Source organism: Bufo gargarizans, chromosome 2 (assembly GCF_014858855.1).
Source record: "Bufo gargarizans isolate SCDJY-AF-19 chromosome 2, ASM1485885v1, whole genome shotgun sequence".
Taxonomy (NCBI): domain Eukaryota; kingdom Metazoa; phylum Chordata; class Amphibia; order Anura; family Bufonidae; genus Bufo; species Bufo gargarizans.
This window is the reverse complement of record NC_058081.1, coordinates 103581116-103609022: the sequence shown is the minus strand read 5'-3', so window position 1 is coordinate 103609022 and position 27907 is coordinate 103581116. Positions and strand designations below refer to the sequence as shown.

Here is a 27907-nt window from a genome sequence, read left to right as displayed (position 1 = left end):
CTGGCAGACAGATGTGAGCGCTGCCTGACCCTGTCAATCAGGACTTGGAGGGAGGCGACAAAGGTGGGAGGTGGGAGAACGGAGCCTCTAGGAGCAGGAACAACCCCCCCCCCCCCCCCCCCCCCTCTGCTCCTAGAGGCTAATTATCATATTATAAAAGTTAGATTTCTGGCATAGATAAACGGGGGCATAGATAAAAGTAGGAATAGGCGAGTTAGGTTTAGCTGACATTAGCACATAACTAATGTCAGTTAGCTTAATAGGGTTAAATCTGGTGACAGAATCCCTTTAAATGATCGTCCTATTACTTTTGATTGACTTTTTTTTCCAGATTGCAATTGAAAGTACCACACCAGTTTTAAAAAACTGACAAGAACACAAAATAGACAAAACGGATGCACTTTTGACATCACCTTTCTTCTATGAAGCCTATGTATCAGTTAAACCGATCAGTTCTTTGAGTAAAAACCTAGTCAATTTAAGTGGAACTAAAAACGTGGTGTGAAAGAACCCCAAGGGTTTAGAGCAGGGGTGGCCAACCTGCGGCTCTCCAGCTGTTGCAAAACTACAACTCCCAGCATGCAAAGACTGCCTACAGCTATCAGCCTACAGCAGGGCATGGTGGGAATTGTAGTTTTACAACAGCTGGAGAGCCGCAGGTTGGCCAGCCCTGGTTTAGAGGTTCACAGCCTTCCATTGGAAACAATGGCATCCTGCAGTGCTCACTATAACATCTCTTCACTGTCGTTCCCAACAAGAGGATATCCTGTGATCAACTGGTCTCAGGAGAGTCTATAAACTCAGACTGGTTTGCTCAAACCACACAATCCTTTTAAAGGTACCCTATCGCCCCATCTGGGAGCAGAAAGTGCCATCAGATGGGTTCAAGGAGTCACTCAGATGACGTTTTAAATGAAGTATGCTTGTCACATGAGAGATAATTATGCCGCTATCACAAAAATGGAAACAAACACTCTGCACTTAGTTTAACCAGACTCAAAATGTGCAGGAATACTGGTGCTAGACTGGCATGTAAGTAGATCACGTGTAGCGAGCGTGAGCTGTATATTCTCCACATCTGATAACTACAAATACTTTTCAGCAGTTCGGCATGATAAATCTCCAGAGCACCTATATAAATAGCTGAAATGCTGGCTTAATAAGACTTGGCACAGAACTGTGAACAAGATAGCTTTATATAGCGGCCATAAAAAAACGGAGATCCGACAACTGCCATGTAGATTTGTGTGAAATAATAACACATTGAACCGTGTCACTACATACGCGGTAGATGTACACTGCCATATTGTAGCTTATTACCTTTTAAAGAGAAGGTACACTATTGAAACCATTTGATTTATTGTTCCAAAGCATCTAAGAAGTAATGGCAAATCTCCTTCTTTTTGTGTCTACAGCTTCTATGCAGTCCTATATGTTTCCATGGGAACAGACTACAAAAAATAAACCTTGTGTAGTCTGAACTTGCAGTCACCCTATCTTTTGTATGTCCCCAGATTCTGGGCATGACTATGCAAAGGTAGCAATCACACCTGGGCCCTGAGGTGGCCACTCTGCCATATAGGAAGACACCGGTCTTACTCGTATAAATGGCATATGATAAATTGGGGAGCACTGTTACAAATTTTGCATTACAAATAGCCAGAAGAAATACTAGGTCACCGGGTACACTGATGGTTTAAATGGATCTCCAGTTTCTAGACTCTTGTGTGGACAGACGGCTTGATCAGAAATAATTTATTGTGCATGTAAAATCATATGTAAAGGCAATGCCTTTCAACATCACTTCGTCAGGCATAATGCACAATGCCTTTAAAGGCCCAATACCATTCTTAACCCCTTAAGGACCGAGGACGTACCGGTACGCCCTATTTCCCGAGTCCTTAAGGACCGAGGACGTACCGGTACGTCCTGACTTAAAATCTGAATTCCGGCGCCGCGGGGGTTAATCGAAACGGGATTTCGGCTGAAATCATTCAGCCGGCATCCCGTAACAACGCAGGGGGGGGTCATTGGACCCCCCCGTATCGGCGATCGCAGAAAACCGCAGGTCAATTCAGACCTGCGGTTTTCTGCGTTTCCGGTCCATTCGGGTGTCCTGTGACCCGATGAACCGGAAAAAGACTGCGATCGGTGGCGTAATTTTACACCACCAATCGCAGTCCGAGGATTTGCAGAGGCGGAGCTGGCCCTGGTGCTGAACGCCGCTGTCCAGGGTGCTGATTGGTGCAGGGGAGAGAGGCGCGAGATTCAAACTTCCTGCGCTCCTCTCTCCCCTCCTCTTCCTGTCCAGCACCCTGACCGTGCAGCATCGTCCAGCACCAGCTCCTGTGTCCCCCTAAATCGGCATCCATCACCCTCCTGCACCCATCGCCACCCAGGTAGGTTAGGGTCAGTGAGGGAGAGGCACCTTTAGGCAGGGATAGAAGGGAAAAGTTAGAAAAAAAAAAAAAAAAAAAAAGCACATTTATTCCAAACTTTTTTTTTTTCAACTTTCAGACCCCAGACCCCCCCTGCCACTTGCCCCCCCCGCATCCCCCCCACCACCAGCCCCCCCACCACCACCAGCCCCCCCCCCCTCCCCACCAACCCCCTCCCCCCACCACCAGACCCTTCCCCCACCACCACTTTTTTTTTTTTTTTCTGCGTGCGCTGACTGGCCGGCACTTTTTAGCGTCCGTCCACTGTTAGCGCATCGCCCGCCCCACCACCCCACCGACCGCTGATCAGCGTTGAACCGCTGATCAGCAAGTTTGAACTTTTTTTTTTTTTTTTTCCTAACACTTGCCCATTTTTTTTCCTGGACTTTTTAGTACGTGAACACCCGTGCCCCCACACACACGCACATAGAATAAAGGTTTACACGCACGCACATACACACGCACACACACACACCCATGGCCCGCCGGGTGTTCTCGGCCGAGGAGGCATATGCCCAGATTGCCTCCGACTCTGAGAGCCCCAGTGAGGATGAGGATGACCCCACGTTCCTTTTGTCATCCGCATCCTCCTCATCATCATCGGATGACGATGAGCCACCAAGGCAGCGGAGACGCCGCCAGGCGGAGCCAGGGGCCACACATGCTAGGGATCCTGTGGCCCACCCTAGTACGAGCCGCCCTGGGGTTCGTACTGGTTTCCCGGCCCACCAAATAAGTTCACCGGAGCCCCCTGCCGATGAACTTAGCTGGTGTCCCCCAGTGGACTTTGAGCCTGAGATTCCGGATTTCGCTGGCAATCCTGGAATCCAGATTCCCACAGTGGGGTTTACTGAAATAGACTTTTTTAGTTTTTTTTTCAGTAACCCACTGGTGAATTTGATGGTGGAGCAGACGAATCTGTACGCCCAACAGTTCGTCGCTCAAAACCCAGGCTCAGTTTTGGCTAGACCCGGTGGCTGGACGCCGGTCAGTGCAGCCGAGATGAGGACATTTTGGGGCCTCGTGCTGCATATGGGTCTAGTCCAAAAACCCAGTGTCAGGCAATACTGGAGTGGGGACGTCCTGTACCAGACCCCACTGTACAGTATGGTCATGACACGTCACCGGTTTGAGGCCATCCGGAAATGTCTGCATTATTCCGATAATGCAGCATGTCCACCCCGAGGTGATCCTGCCTATGACCGGCTGTACAAGATACGGCCGGTCATCGATCACTTTGGGGCCACATTTCAGCAGGCCTACGTACCTGGAAGGGAGGTCGCGGTTGATGAGTCTCTCGTTGCGTTCAAGGGGAGACTCAGTTTCCGCCAATACATTCCCACAAAGCGGGCGAGGTATGGCGTGAAGCTATACAAAATTTGTGAGAGTACCTCAGGGTACACTTACAAATTTCGTGTGTACGAGGGGCGAGATTCCCGGATTCAACCACCAGAATGTCCCCCCACTCTGGGTGTTACCGGGAAACTCGTGTGGGACCTTATGTACCCACTGCTGGATAAGGGTTACCACTTGTACGTGGACAACTTTTATACCAGCATTCCCTTGTTCAGGTCCCTTGCCGCCAGATCCACGTTCGCTTGTGGGACCGTGCGGAAAAATCAACGCGGCCTCCCTGCCTACCCCCTCCAGGTACCTATCCCCAGGGGTGAGACCCGTGCACTTACCAGTGGAAACCTGTTGCTGGTCAGGTATAAGGACAAGAGGGATGTCCTTATGCTGTCCACAATCCACGGTAACAGCACCACCCCAGTCCCTGTGCGAGGTACCGCGGCAACGGTCCTCAAGCCCGATTGTATCGTCGACTACAATCGGTATATGGGAGGAGTTGATCTCTCTGATCAAGTCCTCACACCATATAACGCCATGCGCAAAACCCGGGCATGGTACAAAAAAGTTGCGGTCTACATGGTGCAGGTTGCCATGTACAACTCTTTTGTACTATCCCGAAGCGCTGGCAGCACAGGGACATTCCTCCAATTCTATGAGGCAGTCCTCAAAGACCTGATCTTTTCGGACCGGGAAAGAGCAGGCCGGAGTACCTCGGGAACTGGAGGCGCCCGGATCGTCCCTGGCCAACACTTTCCAGGTGTGGTCCCCCATACTGGAAAGAAGGGACGAACCCAAAAAAAGTGCAGAGTGTGTCACAAGAGGGGGATACGGAAGGACACCACAACTCAATGTGACACGTGCCCCGATCATCCGGGCCTCTGCATTATCGATTGCTTCAGGGAGTATCACACTTCCATGGAGTACTAAATTTTTATAATCCCCAACAGTTCACTAGAGAACATAAAACACTATGGCTCTCAGACTTTGGAGACACGAAAACAATTTTTCTTTCCCCAAAAAATATTAGTTTTAGTGCAGGCATCCTCAAACTGCGGCCCTCCAGATGTTGTAAAACTATAACTCCCAGCATGCCCAGACAACCTACAGCCATCATCAGGGCATGGTGGGAATTGTAGTTTTACAACATCTGGAGGGCCGCAGTTTTAGGATGCCTGCTTAGTGTCTCCAAAGTCTGAGAGCCATACATATTGGGCATCGTCGCGTGCGTAAAAGTCGTCGCTATAAAAATAACATTTTACCAAACGCCTCGGATGAACGGTGTTAAAAATATAAAATAAAAACGGTGCCAAAACACCTATTTTTGGGCAAAATTTAAATTTAAATCCATTTTGCCGGTAATAAAGCAAGGGTTAACAGCCAAACAAAACTAAACATTTATTGCCCCAATTCTGTAGTTTGCAGAAACACCCCATATGTGGTCGTAAATGGCTATATAGCCGCACGGCAGGGCATAGAACGAAGGGAACTCCATACGGTTTCTGGAAGGCAGATTTTGATGGACAGTTTTTTTTTTTTACACCATGTCCCATTAGAAGCCCCCCCTGATGTAGCCTAGACTAGAAACTCCAAAAAAGTGACCCCATCTAAGAAACTACACCCCTCAAGGTATTCAAAAATTACTTTACAAACTATGTTAACCCTTTAGGTGTTCCACAAAACTAAATAGCGAATGTAGAAACAATTTTAGAATTACATTTTTGTGTTACATTGCCTCAAAAAAGAGTAATATAGAGCAACCAAAAATCATATTTACCCCTAAAATAGTCCCAAAACAACAACCACCTTATCCCGTAGTTTCCTAGATGGGGTCACTTTTATGGAGTTTCTACTCTAGGGGTGCATCAGGGGGCTTGAAAGGGTACATGGTGTAAATAAACCAGTCCAGCAAAATCTGCCTTCCAAAAACCGTATGGCGTTCCCCTTCTTCTATGTCCTGCCGTTTAGCCAAACAGTAGTTTACGACCACATTTGGGGTGTTTTTGCAAACTACAGAATCAGGGCAACCCATTTTGAGTTTTGTTTGGCAGTTAACCCTTGTTTTACTCCTGGAAAAAACTGATTATATTGGAAAATTTTCCAAAAAATAGAAATTTCTAAATTGTTTCTCCATCTGCCATTAACTCTTGTGGAACAGCTAAAGGGTTAACAAAGTTTGTAAACCCAGTTTCGAATACCTTGAGGGGTGTACTTTCTTAGATGGAGTCACTTTTTTGAAATTTCTATTCTAGGGGTGCAACAGGGGGCTTCAAATGGGACATGGTATAAACAAAACCAGTCCTGCAAAATCTGCCTTCCAAAACCCATATGGTGTTCCCCTCCTTCTATGTGCTACCGTTCGGCCAAACAGTAGTTTACGACCACATATGGGGTGTTTTTGCAAACTACAGAATCAGGGCAACCCATTTTGAGTGTTGTTTGGCAGTTAACCCTTGTTTTACTCCTGGAAAAAATTGATTATATTGGAAAATTTTCCAAAAAATTGAAATTTCTAAATTGTTTCTCCATCTGCCATTAACTCTTGTGGAACACCTAAAGGGTTAACAAAGTTTGTAAACCCAGTTTTGAATACCTTGAGGGGTGTACTTTCTTAGATGGAGTCACTTTTTTGAAATTTCTATTCTAGGGGTGCAACAGGGGGCTTCAAATGGGACATGGTATTAACAAAACCAGTCCTGCAAAATCTGCCTTCCAAAACCCATATGGTGTTCCCCTCCTTCTATGTGCTACCGTTCGGCCAAACAGTAGTTTACGACCACATATGGGGTGTTTTTGCAAACTACAGAATCAGGGCAACCCATTTTGAGTATTGTTTGGCAGTTAACCCTTGTTTTACTCCTGGAAAAAATTGATTATATTGGAAAATTTTCCAAAAAATAGAGATTTCAAAATTGTTTCTCCATCTGCCATTAACTCTTGTGGAACACCTAAAGGGTTAACAAAGTTTGTAAACCCAGTTTTGAATACCTTGAGGGGTGTACTTTCTTAGATGGAGTCACTTTTTTGAAATTTCTATTCTAGGGGTGCAACAGGGGGCTTCAAATGGGACATGGTATAAACAAAACCAGTCCTGCAAAATCTGCCTTCCAAAACCCATATGGTATTCCCCTCCTTCTATGTGCTACCGTTCGGCCAAACAGTAGTTTACGACCACATATGGGGTGTTTCTGGAAACTACAGAATCAGGGCAACCCATTTTGAGTGTTGTTTGGCAGTTAACCCTTGTTTTACTCCTGGAAAAAATTGATTATATTGGAAAATTTTCCAAAAAATAGAAATTTCAAAATTGTTTCTCCATCTGCCATCAACTCTTGTGGAAGACCTAAAGGGTTAATAAAGTTTGAAAAAACAGTTTTGAATACCTTGAGGGGTGTAGTTTCTAGAATGGGGTTGGGAGGTTTCTATTATCTAAGCCTCACAATATGACTGCAAACCTGAACTGGTCCATAAAAAGTGGGATTTTGAAGATTTCTCAAAAATTTCAAAATTTGCTTCTAAACTTCTAAGCCTTGTAACATCCCCAAAAAATAAAATATCATTCCCAAAATGCTACAAACATGAAGTAGACATATGGGGAATGTAAAGTCATCACAATTTTTGGGGGTATTACTATGTATTACAGAAGTAGAGAAACTGAAACTTTGAAATTTGCTAATTTTTCAAAATTTTTGGTAAAAAATGTATTTTTTTTATGCAACAAAATTAACTTTTTTGACCCAATTTTAGCAGTGTCATGAAGTACAATATGTGACAAAAAAACAATCTCAGAACGGCCTGGGTAAGTCGAAGCGTTTTAAAGTTATGAGCACTTAAAGTGACACTGGTCAGGTTTGCAAAAAATGGCCTGGTCCTGAAGGTGAAAATGAGCCTGGTCCTTAAGGGGTTAAAGGGGCTGTCCGGGTTCAGAGCTGAACCCAGACATATCCCCATCTTCACCCTCTGATATGAGCATCGGAGCATTTCATGATAGATGCTCTCCCTTGCCATGCGCGATTCAAAGTTTTTTTTCTGGAGATCCATGGGTAAGCTAGGCGGAGGCTTCCGCCTAGCAGTGAGCCCGGTGACATCACCAGCAGTAATGGGCAGGCTTTAGCGCTGCACTAGCCTGTAAAATGCATAGGGCAGTGCTAAAGCCTGACCATCAGTGCCGGTGATGTCACTGGCAACACTGCTAAGCGGTGTAAAAAAATATAAACAAACAGCCCTTGCCCTGCGCGATGCAGCCTAGGGCAAGAGATAGCATTGGAGCAGTTCATATCAGAGGGCCTGCCTGGGTGAAAACGGGGATATGACCTGGTGGTTCAGCTCTGAACCCGCACAACCCCTTTAATCTAGTGCTAAGGGTCACATTGATGTCACAATCATTAAAACAGATCCAAGAGAAAATACCAACCATAATCAACCATCAATGCAATAAAAATGAAGCGCTGGTTCAGGTCTTGGTTGTACAGTAGGAATACAGTGTGAAACAGCCACATGGTAACAAGAACGCACTGACACTTTTTCACAACATGTAGCCATTTCTAGTGATGAACGAATTAATTTGTATAATTTAAATTACCGGTAGTTAAAAAATCAGCCTCCCTGAACAGCGAGGGTCTGGCCCCACTGCTCAAGAGAATCCCCCCTGGATTGACAGAGCCAGACATTTTGCCTTGCCCTATCAATCTTGCTCCGAGAAACTGAGCAAGCACATAGCATTTGCTGCTGCTGCTACCTATGCAGCGCAGATGCCGACTGAGTACCTGGAGGTGTAGGGGGCATGCATATTTGGCATTTGGGCTGCTCAAATAGCAGAAGCAGAACCTCTGTGCTTGTGCTGCCACTTGGCACAGGTGCAAGATTGACAGGGCCGGGCAAAATGTCGGGGCTTGTCAATCAAGGGATTGGGGTAGGGGAGTCTCTTGAGCAGCGGGACCAGCTTCTCACTGCTGATTTTTTTTTTCATTTTATTTGATTCATATGAATTGATTTGCTCAAATCAATATAAAATAATGCGTGAGCTCTGCACTGGAACAGACAGAGGGACCGGGACTATATATTATTCCATGATAGTGATTATATGTACAATTATTTTTTATGTCTTTATGTTATTTTTTTTTATGGTATCTTATTATGGTTCTCTATTAGAGACATTGGGATATTTGTGTTTTAATATATGGTGCATTATAAAATAAATCGATTAGTGTTTTTTATACAGAGCTGGTCATTAATTAGTTATTACAGTATAATAGCTAGGTGGTGTAGCAGGCTGGGCTATATTCCGGTGAGTGCCCCTATTTATATTTTATTTGCAGGTTCTATATGATGTCCGATTTTCAATAATGGCATAAACACTCAAAGACATCTGAGCGTTGTCAAAAGGTGTAACTTTAATGTATGATTTTATATGTACAATAAATTATTTATGATCAAGCCATACAGCCAGACGAGATTCTAGAAATTGGAAATCCATATAAGCTGTCAGCGCCCAGTTACCAGGTATTTCTTCTGGCTGTTTATATTCTCGTCTCCCATTAAGCAGGGGCTGATGTTGAGTAGCGATGATCCGTTTTTTACCCAGAACTATACATGAAGCTTACCATAGAGGTTGGTGCTTATTAGAGCTTAGTGAATCGATTCATAAGAATCAATTGTCTCATCAAGCAGAGTTCTATCACCTGCAACAGGGTGTCCCCAAAGCTGAGCATGCTCCCCTGCTGCTTGATTGACAGGGCCAAAGAGCTTGGCCCGCTCCTGACAATATTGCGCCTTTGTCGCTGCTCTGAGATTGGTACAAGATTGCCCGGCCCTGTCAATAAAGCAGCAGGGGGGCATTCTCAGCTTCGTGGACACCCCGTCACAGGTGCAGACCTCTGATTGATGAGACAAATCTATTCTTAGGAATCGATTCACTCATCTTTAGTGCACATATATATGATCTAAAACTTACTGATATTTGAGCATTTACCATACTATACTAGGAAGCGACCCTGCATTGTTCTTTCATATTTAGGCTCCACAACTTCAAGTCAGATTTGTAGTTAAAGCTCTTTTTTTTTTTTTTTTTGTGCTCAGTTTTTGTCAGTTCTGTCAATTACTGTGAACCAAAATAAAGTATAACGGTAAGATCTGCACCTGTTTAGTGTTTGGGACATGTACCTAGTTTTGGCTCACAATAAGGGCTCATACACAACGAATGTATATATTTTGCGGTCCGCAAAAATGGATACGCAAAAAATACAGATGACGTCTGTGTGCATTCCGTATTTTGCGGAACGGAACAGCTGGATCCTAATAGAACAGTCCTATCCTTGTCCGTAATGTAGACAATAATAGAACATGTTCTATTATGTTTTTGCTGAACGGACATACAGACCCATTGAAAGGAATGGTATTGCATATGGTCTGCAAAAAAACCGGAACGGATACGGAAAGAAAATACGTTTGTGTGCAGGAGCCCTAACTGATCGAAATAACTGACCAAATAACTGAAGTGTGAACTCAGCCTTATTTTTGACGGAAGAAAAAGTACTGAGTACAGGACTTTTTCTCCCATCAAAAAAAACTGATGTCTGACCGAACTGACAAAAGCTGATGCAAACTGCGTACAACTGATTCTCAAAATAACGAATCAATTAAAAAAATAATTTTATTCTTATGATGGATCAGAAGAACAGTAAGCTCAACGCAGATGTGAATTTGCCATAAGGGTCTATTCACCCGACCGTAGGCCGTCGGTGCCCGTATTGCAGAATGCAAATGGCGGTTCCGCAACATAGCGCTTCCGTGAGTCCGCACTGCAAAAGATAGGACATGTCCTATTTTTTGCCGTATATTGCGGAAAGCAGAGCCATTGAAGTGAATGGGTCCACGCCTCAACATGGGATTCACGTCGCCGATGCCTGTGCATTGTGGACCACAAATGGCGGTATACGGCACGGGCATGGATGACTTATGTTCATGTGAATGGACACTAACATAAGGTCTGGAGAAGTTATTTGGGAATTGTGTCATGAGCAATTACCTGTTAGTAAGCTTAATCACTGCCAATGTGAGAGGAGACATATACTGTACCATGTTAGTGCCAGGAAACATGGTTGTCTCAGAAATTCCTTTTGTGGTTATATCTTATGCCCTTAGGAGCTAAACTAGAGACTATAGACTAGTGATTGTTAGTGAGATGAACAAGGCGGGGGGATATAGATTCCCACGGTTCCCTTCCTCTGCTGATTCTTCTATATTCAGGATTTATATACAGTGTAATTCCCTAACAATTCTTCTATATTCAGGAACTGCATACAGTGTAATAGCCTAATACTGCAGTGTATAATCATGTGGTATTTCCACTTTAAATTAATCCAAAGACTGTAGCTTCATGGAAAAAATCCAGACATACAATACTGCTGAGAGTCCTAATCAGTGGGCCATAATGGAGTAGGCAGAAGGTGACCTGAGGATACATAATGGATTGTGTGGGCTCTGTGACAATGCTTGGAGCACTATGGACTGCTCATAAAAGCCCTTCTTTCTGAACTTAGCAATTCAAATATTTGGGCAGCAAACCAAGGCAAAATGGAGATGGCTATATTCTCTGGTTTTGCTGCTGCTTAAGTGCCCAGTACCAGGGTATAGTTAATGTTTATACCTGAATTGCTAACACATTACCTGTGACTTACGCTCTTGCGGCTCCGGATTACTTGGTCGATAAAAAGGACACACTCCCCTTCTAATTAAGTAACCATATGTCCCCACTTTTGGAAAGAAAGTGGGACAACAGCAGCGACATGCATAGCGCGCCACGGCACCTTTTTTTTTTTTTTTTTTTTTTACCATAAGCCATGCCTCTAATTCTGCCCAGTGCCTACCTGTATATGCCCCATCCCACTCAGTCCCCTAAGTGTACTTTCACACTTGCGGCAGAGGATTCCGGCAGGCAGTTCCGTCGCCGGAACTGCCTGCCGGATCTGAAAATCCGGACGCAAACAGATGCATTTGCGAGACGGATCCGGATAAGGATCCGTTTGACAAATGCATTGCAATACCGGATCCGTCTTTCCGGTTGTCATCCGGAAAAACTGATCCAGTATTTTTTTCTTTCTCATTTTTAAAGGTCTGCGCATGTGCAGATTGGGAAATCTGGTTTTCCGGAACATTTAGTACCGGATCTGGCATGCTGCGCTATTTTCTCCGGCCAAAAAGCTTAAGAGGGACTGAACTGATGCATCCTGAACGGATTTCTCTCCATTCAGAATGCATTAGTATAAAACTCATCAGTTTTTTCCGGTATTGTGCCCCTAGGACGGAACTCAATACCGGAAAAGAAAAACGGCTAGTGTGAAAGTACCCTTACTGCCTCCACTCTGTGGGAAAGTGCCTGAGCAATAGGTTCTAGTTTGCTAGTTTCATGTCATGTTAAGGTGTGCTGTGTTTGTTTGCCTGTTCCATGTACCTGACCTCCACCTGCTCAGTTTTCTGACTGTAAGCTGCTTGCCTTGACCTCAGCCTGTTAATCGGATTGCATGTACTCTGCCTGCTCTGACCTCGACCTGTCCCCAACTGCGGTTGTTGCATGCAGGCTTGGACTGGACCACAGGGGGAACAGGTGAATCCCCTGGTGGACCCCTGCACATGCGCTGCTACCTCTCCAAACAGCTGATCCAACTCCCAGAAACCCCCCCCCCCCCAATTCGTGGAAGGGGTGGGGGTCCCCAGAAGGATAGGTCATCAATATTGTGTACTGCACAACTCCTTTAAGGACCTTTCATGTATGGTCATCAAGATGTTAATTAATAAATGATATCTAAAATAAGAATAAACTTGTTTGCAAATATTTATTTTCACATTTCTGGAATCAGTACAACATTTTATTAATAGTCCAAATAGATTAAATAACCTTCGTTCACAAGGGACTTTTTCACAAACTGTTAGAAGATTGTCCAAAACTCTCTTGGTGGAATCTTTTCATCATTAGGATTTAAATAAAAAATAAAAAACAAAGTCTGACATAACTGAACGGGGTTAACTTAAAGGGGTTGTCTCACTTCAGCAAACAACATGAAGTGAGACAAAGCATTTAAAGCGGTATTCCATGTGATTAGAGATGTACTTGTTCTAATTATTGAGACCTAGATAATATTATGTTGAAATATATTTATCTACTTATTGTTACACGGCGGGTGTGGACCCACTATTGTTTGGAGCTACTCCCAAAGGCTTTATCTAAGCTGGTGCCCAAAAGACCCTTGGGTATCCAGCTATTGACTGGTGAAGATCGGGGTGCACGCATTGACCCTTTAAGAGCTAGAGGCAGCTAATGTAGTGCTGGCAGTAGGCAAGCTGCAGCTTGCAAGAAGAGACATCAGCTACTCTTGGCCTGCCAAGAAGGAGGAGCCCAGAAGGTCAGAGCCACCGGCAAACAGGAGCGTAGTGGCCGGTAACTGAGCAGTGGCTGTGCCTGTCTAAGAGAGTGGGTCGGCAGCATAACAATTATTTAGACATTTCCAACCGGAAAAGAAAGCCAAGATGCCACCAGATGTAAGGTAGCGATCATATAAGTCAATGTTTAACCTTTTATATAGGCCTTGGAACATAAAGAAGCCAACACCACATCTGCAGACAGCTGTTTCAGGGTGACTGCCCCTCATCAATGCAGAGCAGAGAAAACTGTTTTTGTTGTTTGAAAGGCCTTGGATTTAGGGGAAACTGGTTCTCCTTATGTAGAGCACCTAATGGAAAATGGCACCAAAAAGGCCTGTAAAAATCACCAAGAAAAATGTTTGAAATTCATGGTGTTTTTCTTTTTACAAGTGTTAAAAATGCGCTGAAAAATATATATTAAGGAGGCCTAAGACCATTTTTACTTAGATGCGTTAAAGAAGCACTCCCACAAAAAAATATTATTCTCTGACCTGTTAGTAAGGTACACGATGTAAACTGTAGTGATCATCTTACCAGTGACTGTATTTGTGAGTTATAACCTCCCTTCTGATCCTCAGCTGTGTCATACAACTGACACTCTGATCCCCAAATGACACAGGACATGAGACTGACATTGAGGCTCCCACATGGAATACATGGAGATCCTGTTCACACATAAGATGCTGTGTTATTTGGAGAGTCAGAGTTTTGGTCACATGACACAGCTGAGGATCAGAAGGGAGGTTATAACTCACAAATACAGTCACTGGTAAGAAGTACAGTTTACATCATGTACCTTTCTAACAGGTCAGAGAGTAAAAATGTTGTGGGACACATGAGAGCCTTACATTTTTTTGTGGGAGTGCTTCTTTAGGGTCCATTCACATGTCCGTAATTTGGGTCCGCATTTGTTCTGCAATTTGCGGACCCATTCACTTTCAATGGGGCTGAAACAGATGCGAATCTGCATTTTTTCGGGATCCTCATCCGTTTTTTCGGGATCCGCAATTCCGTTCCTGAAAAAAATAGAACATGTCCTATTCTTGTCCACAATTGTGGACCAGAAAAGGCATTTTCTATTATAGTGTCTGGGATGTGAGGTCCGCAAATTGCGGATCGCACATTGCAGGTGTCCGTGTTTTGCGGATCTGCAAAACACTTACGGACGTGTGAATGGACTCTAAAAAATAGGACGCACGGTTCTTCTGTCCTCGTAGTTTTCAGTGTTTGTTTAGAATAAGAGCTGTCTCCGTTTTTTTATTTCCATTAATACTAGAGGAAAACAGCGTAAAGGGTTTGAAACCTTTGAAGACTCTTCATGTAAACTTCAGAATCCCAGCACAGGAAATATATCCGCTCCTGTTCACACATTGTAGGCACGGCACTTCCAGTTTCCTGGATATTCTGTCTTATAAATGGCTTTGTGCGGTCTGCTGGCTATCAGGGGATGTGTGGATGGCTCTCCTTGGAACTGTTAAACTGTGACTTGAATACATTTATAGATTGGTTATTATCAAGTCACAACAAGAAGGAAACAAAAGACTGTGACAAATGAAATTATAGGTCAAAGTTAGGCCCAGGTTGTGGTCATTTATTTTGTAGCCGAGCTCAAGGGCTCCTATTGTAAAGTAAGTAGACAGACTTACAGCATGAACAACTCTACTGACAGAGCTCTACTGAGTGCTGCACCCCTTTGTTCACACATGGTAGATTTGTTGCAGAAATTTCAGCCATTTCAGAAAATCCATTTCATACATCTGAATATAACACTGAACATTAATTCTGCAACCTAGATTTTTCTAATAGCTCTTATTAACCATTAATATATAGCCACAATTAATATTGCTTCGATCATTCTCATGCTCTATGTCATTGCCCATACGGGCCCAACACCTACTGTACAGCTGTATGATGTCTAGTCATTTCAGTTTTAAATAAACTCAGTCCTATGCAAAGCTGGCCATAAGTATAAAGTGTACCACAACTGAAAATAAATAAATAGATAACAGTGGTCTTTGATCCTCATGTGCAGTTAGGCTCTTTTCACATCACTGTTTCTCCTTTCCGTTCTCCGGCTCCGTTGAGGAGCAGGAGAACGGAAAGGACAGATTCTGCAGATAACTGAGACCTAACTGAACGTAACGGAGCCTAAAGACCCCATAGACTATAATGGGGTCTGTTCGGTGTCCGCTCAGAACATGATTTTTGAGCGGAGACGAAAGTCCTGCATGCATCATGTTCTGAGCGGACACCGAACAGACCCCATTATAGTCTATGGAGTCTTTAGGCTCCGTTTCGCTCAGTTAGGTCTCAGTTATCTGCAGAATCCGTCCTTTCCGTTCTCCTGCTCCTCAACGGAGCCGGAGAACGGAAAGGAGAAACGGTGATGTGAAAGGAGCCTAACTCTGTGAAGGCTTGCCCTTCAAGCCATTTATGATGAATACCTCCCTTTCCTAATTCACAAACATTGAGTTATAATTGTCATGTTACATACCGTATACTGTGGAGCTGCAATCTGGTCCTGGACACTGTTTCTACAAGCTCACATAACAGTTCTTCTACCTTCTCTCACCCAATCTGCTTCAATCAGTGTTGATGCTGCTGTGATCACAGGACTTCATTTACTAGCAAGCATTCCCTACAGGCAGCTTGTAATTCCCTGTTTTAGTAAGATATTCAAGCTATTCTAGTTCTCACCATAGAGGAAATATATGGTTGCAGTAATTCAAGTCTCATCCTACTCTGCCTCATATGGGAGTGTGAATCCTATGACGAGTATATAAAACTAAACAGCATAGAGCACTTCTGATTTAATTCTAGATTAGAAACTTGAGTTTACACATGGAGGTGCATCTCTTAAAAGTCTTTTAAACATGTCACTAGAAGTACTCATATTCAGTAAAGGATTTGTCCCAAGATTCAAACATCACCTAGCCACAGGATAGGCAAGAAAGTGTATGATTGGTAGGGTCTGATTGCTGGCACCCCTCCAAACATGAGAATGGGGGTTCTGTGTGGCACTATATGAATAGAGTGGTGGTCACGCATGTGCACTGCTGGTCCGTTCATCTCCAAGGGACTGAAGGAGGTGGCGGTACTTGACTTTAGCAGTGGTGAAAGGAGGACACAGGACCTCTGTTCTTGTGATCAGCAGTCAGACCCCCACTGATCAGACACTTGTCACCTGTTCTGTACATTGGTCCTGAATCTTAGGACAAACCCTTTAACAAGCTAAATACTGTCAGTTGTTGATTATAATCCTATTTTTATTGCAGATATTTTTCGTCTGTCCTTCTCCTTGGCCTTTCTTTCAGTTTATCTCTCATTACGTGAGTAGGAGTAGTTAAAACCCATAGACATTCCTATCTAAAACAAATCCCTGTTACTTTACTACTAGACCATGAAAACATAAACTCCTTCATGGGTCTTTAAATACCACCTGTGTAACTTTAGGAAACTTTACAGAAACAAATCCACTGTCTGGGTAGTCATAGCTGGAAGGCATGATCAACAAAGTACATTTGTATGTTTGTAGACGTTACATTCACAGAAAGAGCCAAATGTGCCAAAAAAAAGCAGGGTGAGAGACCCTGGGGCGACCGTCCGAGACTGCTAATCGATGTCAAATGCATCTCTTAAAGTGACAGTAACATCAAACTAAATGTCTTCACTCAATAGATTATATCAGAGATTTGCATAATCATAGTTTTTCTATATTTTCTTTAAAAACAACGCAATACAACAACGTAGGGAAAACCTCATGGGGAAGTTATTTTTTTAGTACTATATATACATATATAACACCTACAAAGAAAAATGAGCCATCCCATACCCATAGCGTAATATAATTCAGTCTTTATTATTACAAATAGTTAAAATTATATGATACAAGGATAAGTAGCAGAAAAAGCACCACCGCTGGAACCCACAATACCATATGGGAAAATAGTCAAAAGGGTAAAAAGTAACTTAGTAAAAAATATCGAACGGGCAAGGTGCATATATTGTTAGTCAGTAATTACAAATGGAGGTCCGCAAGAGACATTAAATGAACCACACCGTACTTAGCAAATATGAGAACGTAACACCGACTTACCCCTTGGTATGTGTGACCAGAGATGGTTCCACCTCGATGTGCATGTGATTATCTCTAATTTGTCTTTCACCATTGACATTTGAGATGTAAAAAATGCTACAAGAAAGCCAGGGATGGAGCATGGTGCACCTAAGATGTAGTTTGGTCAGGGGCGTAGCTATAGGGGGTGCAGAGGTAGCAGTCGCTACCGGGCCCAGGAGCCTGCGGGGGCCCAAGCTGAACTCTTGCACCAGGGCCCATAAGCCGTTAGCTACGCCCCTGGTTTAACCCGAATGTACCCCAGACAAATTAATAAGGGCACAGTCATGGGTGTAACTACCAGGATTGTAGCCAGTCCATATCCATTGTGAAGTACGGTGCAGTTTAGTGATCACCGCTGCTGTATCCATTATCATTCTGCTACAGCATCACTCTTTGCATTATTCCAGTGTTGTGACATTACTATGTGCATGTGAATTCATACTGTACTATGTACCATATTTGTACTATGACATCATTACATATGATGTCAGCATGTCTATGATGATATGGTTTGACTGGTATGCATTATTCGTGTGCTCTCATGTGAAATTGCAATATTTTTCTAATGTTACATCATTGTTGGCATGATTCCTTTGCTGAAAACTAAGGCTACTTTCACACTTGCGCTTGATCGGATCCGTTCTGAACGGATCCGATCATATTAATGCAGACGGAGGCTCCGTTCAGTACGGATCCGTCTGCATTAATAACTTAAATTTTTTTCGCAAGTGCGCAAGTAGCCTTGGCTCAATCTTCAAGCGGATCCGTCCCCTATTGACTTTACATTGAAAGTCTGAACGGATCCGCTTGAAGATTGAGCCATATGGTGACATCTTGAGACATATGGTGACATATGGTGACTTACATTGTAAGTCTGAACGGATCCGCACGCCTCCGCACGGCCAGGCGGACACCCGAACGCTGCAAGCAGCGTTCAGCTGTCCGCCTGTCCGTGCGGAGGCGAACGGAGCGGAGGCTGAACGCCGCCAGACTGATGCAGTCTGAGCGGATCCGCATCCATTCAGACTGCATCAGGGCTGGACGGAGGCGTTCGGGTCCGCTCGTGAGCCCCTTCAAACGGAGCTCACGAGCGGACCGACGAACGCTAGTGTGAAAGTAGCCTTACTGTGTAGATTATTTTATACTGTGACATCACAGTGTGAATTATCTCTAAACGGCAACATCACTGTGTGCAGGATTTAAGTGTTGCAATTTCATTGAGTAGATTATCCTTGTGCTGTCACATCACTGTGCACATCATCACTATGCGCTGATATTACTGTGTAAACTATTCTTTTATTGGGACATCACTGTGGGCATGATTCCTGTGTTGTACCTACCTCACTGAGTCAATCATCATTTACTATGACAGGGATGGCCAACCTGCGGTTCTCCAGCTGTTGTAAAACTACAATACCCACCAGGCCCTGCTGCAGGCAGTCTGGGTATGCTGGGAGTTGTAGTTTTGCAACAGCCGGAGAGCCGTACGTTGGCCATGCCTGTACTATAACATCATCTACTGCTGAAGGTAGTTCTGGTGAGGCAGGGATCCATTCTAGGTTTAGCACTGGGGCCCCGTGGATACTTGCCGCATGGGATAGTATCTTTTAAAATGATGCTGTAAAGCAGGACCATCCCTTTGTGATCCACCGAAGGCCAGAGACTGCATTCTGTGATACCACAACCAAGGAGTAAACATGGATGCGTTGATTTTTGGGTTCTTGGGTTTCATAAGCAAAATCACAGGCTCCATTATTATTAGTCACAAAATGGCTGCAGCGAATACACTGGGCATCATGGGACACATGCTTGCGTCTTTATTTGCGCCACTATTTTCTGCTGTATGCACGAATCATGTTATTGATAACCCATGCTTCCCTTCCCCTCATTCACAACATGTCATCTCTCTCACAGGTCTTCAGTGCACCCGTGACCGTCTCACCTTCAGCTTCTGCCGGACATTGAGAATCCTAGGCCGTTGTTCCCTGGCTACAGTCCAAGCTCAATGCTGCCAGACTTGCCAGTCTCATATTCAAAGCTCTCGTGATCTCAGTAATCAACGGGTGTCCCGGAGGTGAGGATGATGGCCATGTCTCTAATCTCAGGGACCAAATGACTGTACGATACTGGGTTGTCTCAATCTCTGCTGATGGTCCATAGATTTTTCTGCTCTCTAAAAGGGACAGAGGAGAGCTTCATTGCATCTAGGAATGGTTTAACTTTTTGTTTCCAGTGTCTTAACCAGAAATCCCATCCAAAAATACAGTCTTTGGATTTTTGGTGCTAATGGTCTGCAAGTGACTTCTTATGAAACTGTTGATGATTCACTGGCTGGCCAGTGGAGGAATCGTATGCTCCTTATAAATTCTGCTTCTTGGTGCTGTAGGTTCCTTATCAATTAGAAGAAACTATAATATAATCTATAATAATGTTGCATCCAAAAGACAAGAGCAAGTCCATGTCCACTTTGTGGTCTACACTATTTACTTCTGTGGCATTGTGCACTGTTCATGGTGTGGACTTTTACCACATACTAAACCAATCGGTGATTAAACCGTCTGAAAGGAAGAGTAAAATGTGCGACAAGGACTGCTGAAAGTGAAGATCTTTATGATGACCAACGTAAAAAGTCTTCCACCAGCCAGGTGTTCATAAAGCTGCAACTGTCTACATTATGGGACCACTTCTGAACCATCCTCAGCCATATGGACATGTGGTGCTGCCCAACTGGACCAGGAACTGGCCTCATAGTCACATAAACCTCTGTCATACTGGAAATTGTGACCTTACTGATTATAGAAAAACAGGTCATACTAGTCTATATGGCACTGAAGAGTTGAGGGCATTACGCATAAAGATCATAGATAGCCAAGTAGAACAACCATGGCTGAGGATCTCAGTACTTGGAGGTTGTCAGCACACTAAATGACCAATTGTCAGACGTACTAGTCCAGATATGTCTATAGCTGCATGAACCACACTGGAAATAGGTGCTATAATTATGAACTACTCACTATAAGAATCCTTTATAAAGAAGACTAGCTTGGTGAAGAGATTCCCTTGCGTAATGGATTTTTACCCAATAAGTGTCATGTCCTATTTTCAATACACATTTTGTATGCCAATTAAAAATAAAATTGTCAGTGTATTGCTGTCTGTTATAAATACATACACCGTTGGTTACCACATTTATCCGGAAATAGTGCTTACGTCTAATGTAAAACTGGGTAATAATAATTGGTCTGTTCTGCGAGTGGATGTGGAGCTTGACCAATTATTTAGGTTAGAGAAATGCATAAAAGTAAGTTGCAGTCTCTGCTGGGTCCATAAGTAATCTTTTCTTATAGGGGCTCATGCACATGGTCGCAGTTGTTTTTGCGGTTCACAAACTGCCGATCCACAAAACATAGATACTGTCTGTGTGTCTTTCGCGTTTTGTGGAACAGAACACCCGACCCTTAATAGAACAGTCTTATCCTTTTCCATAATGTGGACAAGAATCGGATGTGTTCTATATTTTTGCGGATGCCACAGAATGGACATACAGATGCAAACAGATTACGGAGTGCTGTCCGCATTTTCTGCGGCCCCATTGAAGTGAATGGGTCCGCACCCGACCCACAAAAAATGCAGATCGGATGCGGACAAAAATATATTTGTGTGCATAGGCCCTAACTCTGTGTTGTGCTGTTCCTCCGTTATTCCTCTTGAATAATTATAAATTAATTGACAACTGGGTATTACCATTCCCCTGATTGGACAGAGTAAGGCTGGGTTCACACCTGAGCGTTTTACAGCGCGTTCCTACGCGCTGTAAAACGCTCAACAAGGAGAAACCAATGATTCCCTATGGGAATCGTTCTCACCTGGGCGTTTTACAGCGCGTACGATCGCGCTGTAAAACGCCTGACGCCCCAAGAAGTACATGAGCTTCTTTGGGGCGTCTTGTCGCGTGTTCCCGTACATAGACTTTCGGGAACGCGCAACAATGGGCTTTCGCTTGCCTCTCTATGCGCGATTGCAAACGCCGGTACAATCGCGCATACAGAACGCTCCTTTCAGAACGCTCAGGTCTGAACCCAGCGTCACTGTGTGCTGGGACACCCTCAAATTGTCAATTATAGGGATTGCCTGAGTGTTTAACCACTTCCCACATTATCACATACATGTACATGCAAGTAATAACGCGTAAGGGGTTGTATGGAGTGGGCTGCTGCAGTGAGCCTGCTCCATATGTGGCGGGTGCTGGCTGTATAATCCAGCAGGTAACCGGCGGCACTGATGGAGAATGGTGCTCACGCAGAATCCGTCATTTAACACCTGCGATACCGCGATCAAAAGTGATTGTGGTAAGGGATGCGGCTCATGAGGCTTCCCAGGGCTGACATGGTAATCTGCCTGCTAAGCTGTGCACGAGGCATAGTTCAGCAGAATCCTATTCACCCTACTAGATCTCTATTAGGGTTAATAGGACAAGGGATCGAAAGATCCCAGGTTCTGGCCCTCTAAGAGGGTTAAAGTTTAAATCGCCCACCTTTCCCAATTTTACATATAAAAATAAACATATTAGGTAATGCTGCGTCCGAAAATGTCAGAACTATTATAGTTTTCGTGTGCGGTGTATGCCGTAACAGAAAAAAAATAAAGAACACATGATTTGCCATTTTTTGGTGACCTTGTCCCACCAGAAAAAAAGTTAAAAAAATCATAGATACCACAAAAATGTTGCCAATAAAAATTACAGTTTGTTCCGCAAAAAACAAGCTCAGTGGATAGAAATTTTTGTTTGGTATTGCTGTAATCGTATTGACTCGCAGAATAAGGCCTCATGCACACGGCCGTTCCGTGCAATGGGGACCGCAATTGCGGTCCCCAATGCACGGGCAACATCCGTGCAGCGGGCCAGACCCATTCAACTTGAATGGGTCCGTGGTCTGTCCGCACTGCAAAAAAATATAACATGTCATATTTATTTGCGGTGTGAAAAAGGGAAAGAAACACCACGGAAGCACTCCGTAATGCTTCCGGTGTTCCGTTCCGTGACTCCGTAATTGCGGATCCATTCAAGTGAACGGCCGTGTGCATGAGGCCTAAGAATGTCATATGATATCATTTTTAGTGCGCAATAAACACCATAATGTCAAAACCCAAAGAATCTTGACTGATTTTTTTTCCCGTTTTCCAATACAAGACATGATAAATTAAATGGTGCCATTAAAAAATGCAACTTGTCCTGCAAATAACGTGAACGGAAAAGTTAAAAAGTTATGGCTCTTGGAACGTGGGGAGGAAAAATGCAAAAACAAAAATAACCTCACTTTAGAATGGTATATCACAGCATTCAGCGACGTTCGGCACTCCAGCTGTTGTGAAACTACAATTCCCAGCATGCTCCATTCATGTCTATGGGAGTTACGAGAAGAGCAGAGCATTTATGCATGCTGGGAGTTGTAGTTTCACAACAGCTGGAGTGCCGGAGGTTGCCGACCCCTGGTCTATTAGTATCTGATCAGTGAGGGTCCAGCTCCCAGCACCCCTACCAGTCAGCTGTTTGAAGAGACTGTGGCATTCTATGAGCACTGCGGCCTCTTTCTAGGCTAGTGACGTCACATTCATAGGTCAAGTGAATGGGGATGAGCTGCAATATCAAGCATAGCTACCATTGAATGGACGGCGCTGTGCTTGGCCGGCTGCGAGGAGGCGCGGCGCTCATTGCTTTTTCAAACAGCTGATCAGCAGGGGTGCCGGGAGTTGGACCCCCACCAATCAGATATTGAAGACTGATCCTGGGGATAGGTCATCAGTTATTAAACACTTTCTAGGAAGAATAAAAAAGGAATGGCACAATGCAGAGATTTTAGAATGCTTTAAAACAGATGCCAGGAGCGGTGACAAGTGCTCTTTAAGTGCAATCACCCGAGGGTGCGACTGGCTGCATGTGGCAACCAATGGCACATTTGCTGCACGCTCATAAGAACATTGGTTGCCAAGGGTGGGCCTGGCATGGCTGCATGCTACCAGCTGCGCAGTGGTGCCGCACGATTAAGGCCCCTTTCACACAAGCGAGTCTTCTGTACGGGTGCGATACGTGAAGTGAACGCATAGCACCCACACTGAATCCTGACCCATTCATTTCCATGGGTCTGTGCACATCAGTGTTTTTTTTATGCCTCATCGCTGGTTTACGTGATAATCGCTGCATATTCTATATTCTGCGTTTTTCACCCAACCCTGGTGCCATCAAAGTGAATAGGGCTTCCGTGAAAAATGCATTGAATCCAGCGTATTCCACTGACGGCTGCTATGAGATGTTTATAATTCTATAATAATATATAATGAAAAACATATCAAAACTGAAAACAAAACTACTGTATGCAATCGCAGACAAAAGTGACTGCACTAGCGTGCAAAACCTTCAGTTTTTTGCTGATTAGATCTGGTCACAATCCGTATCGTCCGTGTGAAAGGCGCCTAATGCTTATTTTTTGTAGTGGAGTTAGGCCTTAGCCTATGTTCACATACGCAGAGGAGCTTACTGTATCCAGCATGACTACAAAGGGATCCAAGGGTGAACCGGCTGAAAGCAGGCATTTGTGTCGGAAACGGGCCGGATCACTGTCGGATCCCATTATAGTCAACGGGGATGTGATGGCGCACAGCGGTGTCCAGCTATGCTGGATATGGTAAAAGCCGGGTACTCTTTTCCTCTGCTAGAGCAGAGTTTATGCTGCATATGTGAAAGTATGGAAAACACTTCAGATTGTAATTCCCCCCCCCCCCCAATAAAAGTTAGGCCTCATGCACACGACTGTATTTTTTTGCGGTCCGCAAAAAGGGGTTCCGTTGTTCCGTGATCTGTTTTTGTTTCCACGTGTCTTACTTTATTTTTGGAGGATCTCAAAACAAAAATCTAAGTTTAGTTTGCCATGCAAATGATAGGAAAAAAACGGATGCGCGGACGCGGATGACAATCTTGTGTGCATCCGTGTTTTTTCACGGACCCATTGACTTGAATGGGTCCTCGAACCGTTGTCCGTTAAAAAAATAGGACAGGTCCTATTTTTTTTCACGGACTGGAAACACGGATCACGGACGACAAATGGTGCATTAGCTGAGTTTTCCACGAACCCATTGAAAGTCAATGGGTCCGCAAAAAATCACGGAAAACGGAACAACGGACACAACAACGGTCGTGTGCATGAGGCCTTAATGAAATGTTACACATTTTTTTCTGTTTTCTTTCTGTGTCATTGCCTTGTGGTTTGTAAGATCTCTGCTTGCAGTCACTTAACAGGGCTCAAGCCACAGATTTGATTGCTGTACCGTAAGAGTACATTCACATACGGCAGATTTGTTGCATACATTTCTGTGACTGTCCACTACATCTGAATAGGGCTTGTACAAATCCATGCACCGGTTGCAGAAATAACCCCATTAGGATTTATGGAAGTGAATTTTTACTTGCAGAAACGTATGCAACGAATCCCCCATGTGTGCATCACATGAACAGGACAGAATTCCGTCCTCTGGGAGTAAACAATAAAGGTTACTACTGAATGACAGCAAGCAGAGATATTAAAAATGGTGAGGAACTGATGCATGATAGATATTGGAAACTTTTCATAATGCAAAAGTCTTTCATAAGAACGATACAGATTGTGTCAGGATCTGTTCAGGGGAAAAAAACGGAAGGTTTTGCACGCAAGTTCAGCCAATTTTGTCTGCAATTGCGTTCAGTGTTTCAGTTTTTTCTGCGCAGGTGCAATCAGTTTTTAGTTTCAATAAGTTTTTATTGTCAGAGTAATTGCTCAATATACAATTATACATTTGCCAGATTGTACAATAAGATTTAAGCAAGTAACTCCACATTTTTGTTATGTAAAGAAAGTGTTAAAACAGCAAATAATATCAGAGTTAACACAAAATAAACTAAATAAACTCAGAGTCGAGTCTTTCGTACACATCCAAATGCAAACATATACCGAATGTATCATGGATCAGCCTATTCCCGCAGGGATCCGTTAGGCAGAGACCATTCACCGTCTTCTCTCTTCTGAGAAAGTTACCCTAGCCCCATTCTCCCCGACAACGACGGGTCCAGACCCCTCCAGAATTCCCAAGCCTGTACATGACGTTCCACTCGGAAAGACTGATGCGCTATCATATACTCGTAGGATCTAGTCACATCTACCATTCCGATAATCTCCTGCAAATCAGGGATATTATCACTTTTCCAATTTCTTGTAATCGCTAGTTTGGTGGCAATCAGTAAGTGGGTCACAATAGTCCTGAATTTGGGTAAGAATTTGTTTAAATCTATAAACAGTAAGGCCAGGGCTGGGTCTGGAGAGATCTGGTGACCTACAATCCCAGAGATCTTATCAAATGCCTTTTCCCAAAGAGCAGTGACCTTCGGACAGGACCACAGGATATGTAGCAAAGTCCCTTTAGAACTGCAACCCCTCCAGCAAAGCATGCTTACATTAGGAAAAAATGCATGTAGCCTAACTGAAGTAAAATACCATCGGAGCGTGGTTTTGATGTAAGCTTCTAGATGTGATACGCAGTTAAGGGTTGAGGTGGCTATCTTGTTTGCGGCTTTCCATTGCACTAAAGTGAATGACTTTTTCAAGTCAGCTTCCCAGGCCAGAAGCGGAGCCGTCTTGAGAAACTTATCCTTGTCCCCTAAGTACCTATATAGGAAACTAATTCCCGTGTATACTGTGTTTGGTGCAGACCATCTATTTAATAACTGAGAATGACTTTTAATACTGAAGGTCGGGTTGTTCCCTAGAATGTGTCTAAGCTTAAGATACGAAAAGACCTCAGTATGGGGAATATGGAAGGTTTGCCTAATGATTTCGAACGGTTTTAAGGCTGAGCCTGACACCAGGTCTGCTACTGTATGAGGTGCAATCAGTTTTTGATGCATTTTTCACATGCGTGAAAAAAAAAATCCCTGAAGAATTACAAACTACGGGAAACACTTATTAAGACTGGCGTTTTAGACGCTGGTCTTAATAAAGCCCTAAACTGGCAGAGGATCCGCCGAAGTTATGAAGAGGCGCCAGCCTGTCCGTCCATAACTTCGGCGCATCCACCGCCGCTTCTAAATGTAAGACAGCTTCCTAGTTGCCTTACATTTAGACCTTTTTCTACGCCTGAAACAGGTTTAGGAAATGGTAAATGAGGCGGGCCTACCGGCCCATCTCCTTTCCCGCCCACAATTTAAGACGTGGCGTGAACGGGGTGAAGTCACAGATAGTGGCGCAACTAACCCTTGCGCCGCTATCTGCGTCTGAAATACGCCTAATTTAGGTGTATTTCAGCATATTAAATGACCCCCTACATCTCCTAGCAACTGTCAGTGAAAGCACATTGCTTCTGGATTGTATCCGGATGTCTTCCGTTTTTCACTGAAGCCCCATTATCTTCTACGGAGCAGGAGCAAGAGCTGCGTAAAAAACTCAAATATAGAACATGCTGCGATTTTTCCTGAACGCAGAAATGATGTGTGAAAAACAACGTTCATATGCACAGACCCATTGAAATTCAGGCCGGATGCTATACGTTTGCTTAACGCATCGGAAAACTCGCTTGTGCGAAAGAGGGCTAACCCTCATTAGCTTAGAGTACCCCTTTAATGTAGATATATTATAGATTTTTGAATTTAATCTTCACTCCTGGCTTTATCACCCCGAACAGGAACCCTGGCTTCCATCACAAATAGTTGCACAGCATTAAAAAAAATAAAAAATTGGAGCATTTCATTAAGGGTATGGTTACATGGCGACTTTGGGCGCGACACGTGTCGTGCGCCCATGTATCACAGTGTAGCAGGGCAACCATGGGAATTAATGGGGTTGCAGCGTGACTCGTACGTTTTCAGCGTCATGCAAATAGCAAGAAATCTGTGTAGCTGTACCCTAAATGTGGAACGGCCTCGTCCTTCTTGAAGGCCATTTTCAGAAGACAATACAGTTGTGACATGAAGATAATCTGCATGCAGAAAAATTACCTTTGAACGGTCACATAATTTCTAAATAGTGACTTATGGCGTAATGATTCTGTTTACCATTTAAATCCCGGAAATTCGGATATTATAAAACCCATTGTTATTACAGGATGTTCTTTCCAAAGGAGTGAATAATCATTTCTGTTTTGCACCGACATGATCTCTGTATTATTCTAATCTCTGCTCTTCTTGTGTGTTGGGTGTGTGATGGGACCCCGGCCAGAAGTGAGGTTCTGCACCACAGCTGGGACACAGGATGATCCCTCCTGGATTCTCAGAGGAGCAGGGCTCAGCACTCCACACACAATAGGTGTATTTATAGTTTTACAAAGCTCCGGCTTAGTCGGATGTGCAAAAATATATGGAAAAAAAATAAAGAAACAAAGGACAGTCCCATATGAGCCGACGGGCCTTCCTCGCTTCCTCATAAACACTGCCTTTTTTTCATCCACCTCATTCTGTCTCTAGAAGTTCACCCTACAAAGGCTCAACTGTTTAAAGAGCCTTTCATCAACTTGTGCAGCAGAAAAGCTGGAGCACATACGCAAAGTATTCCAGTGATCCAGCACG

General features: G+C 43.9%; 1 protein-coding gene across 3 annotated transcripts in view; it reads left to right on the top strand.

Moving 5' to 3' along the window:
• Positions 1 to 20829, top strand: part of LOC122927472 (A disintegrin and metalloproteinase with thrombospondin motifs 7-like) — a 97861-nt gene extending 77032 nt beyond the window's left edge. For 2 of the 3 annotated variants that reach the window (XM_044279344.1, XM_044279346.1), the window contains one exon: positions 19237 to 20829. In XM_044279344.1, coding sequence (XP_044135279.1) covers positions 19237 to 19400 — 164 coding nt within the window. In that variant the 3' untranslated portion in view covers positions 19401 to 20829. The remainder of the gene's footprint in view (positions 1 to 19236) is intronic. The other variant, XM_044279345.1, reaches the window with a different exon arrangement.
• Positions 20830 to 27907: the final 7078 nt, after the last annotated feature.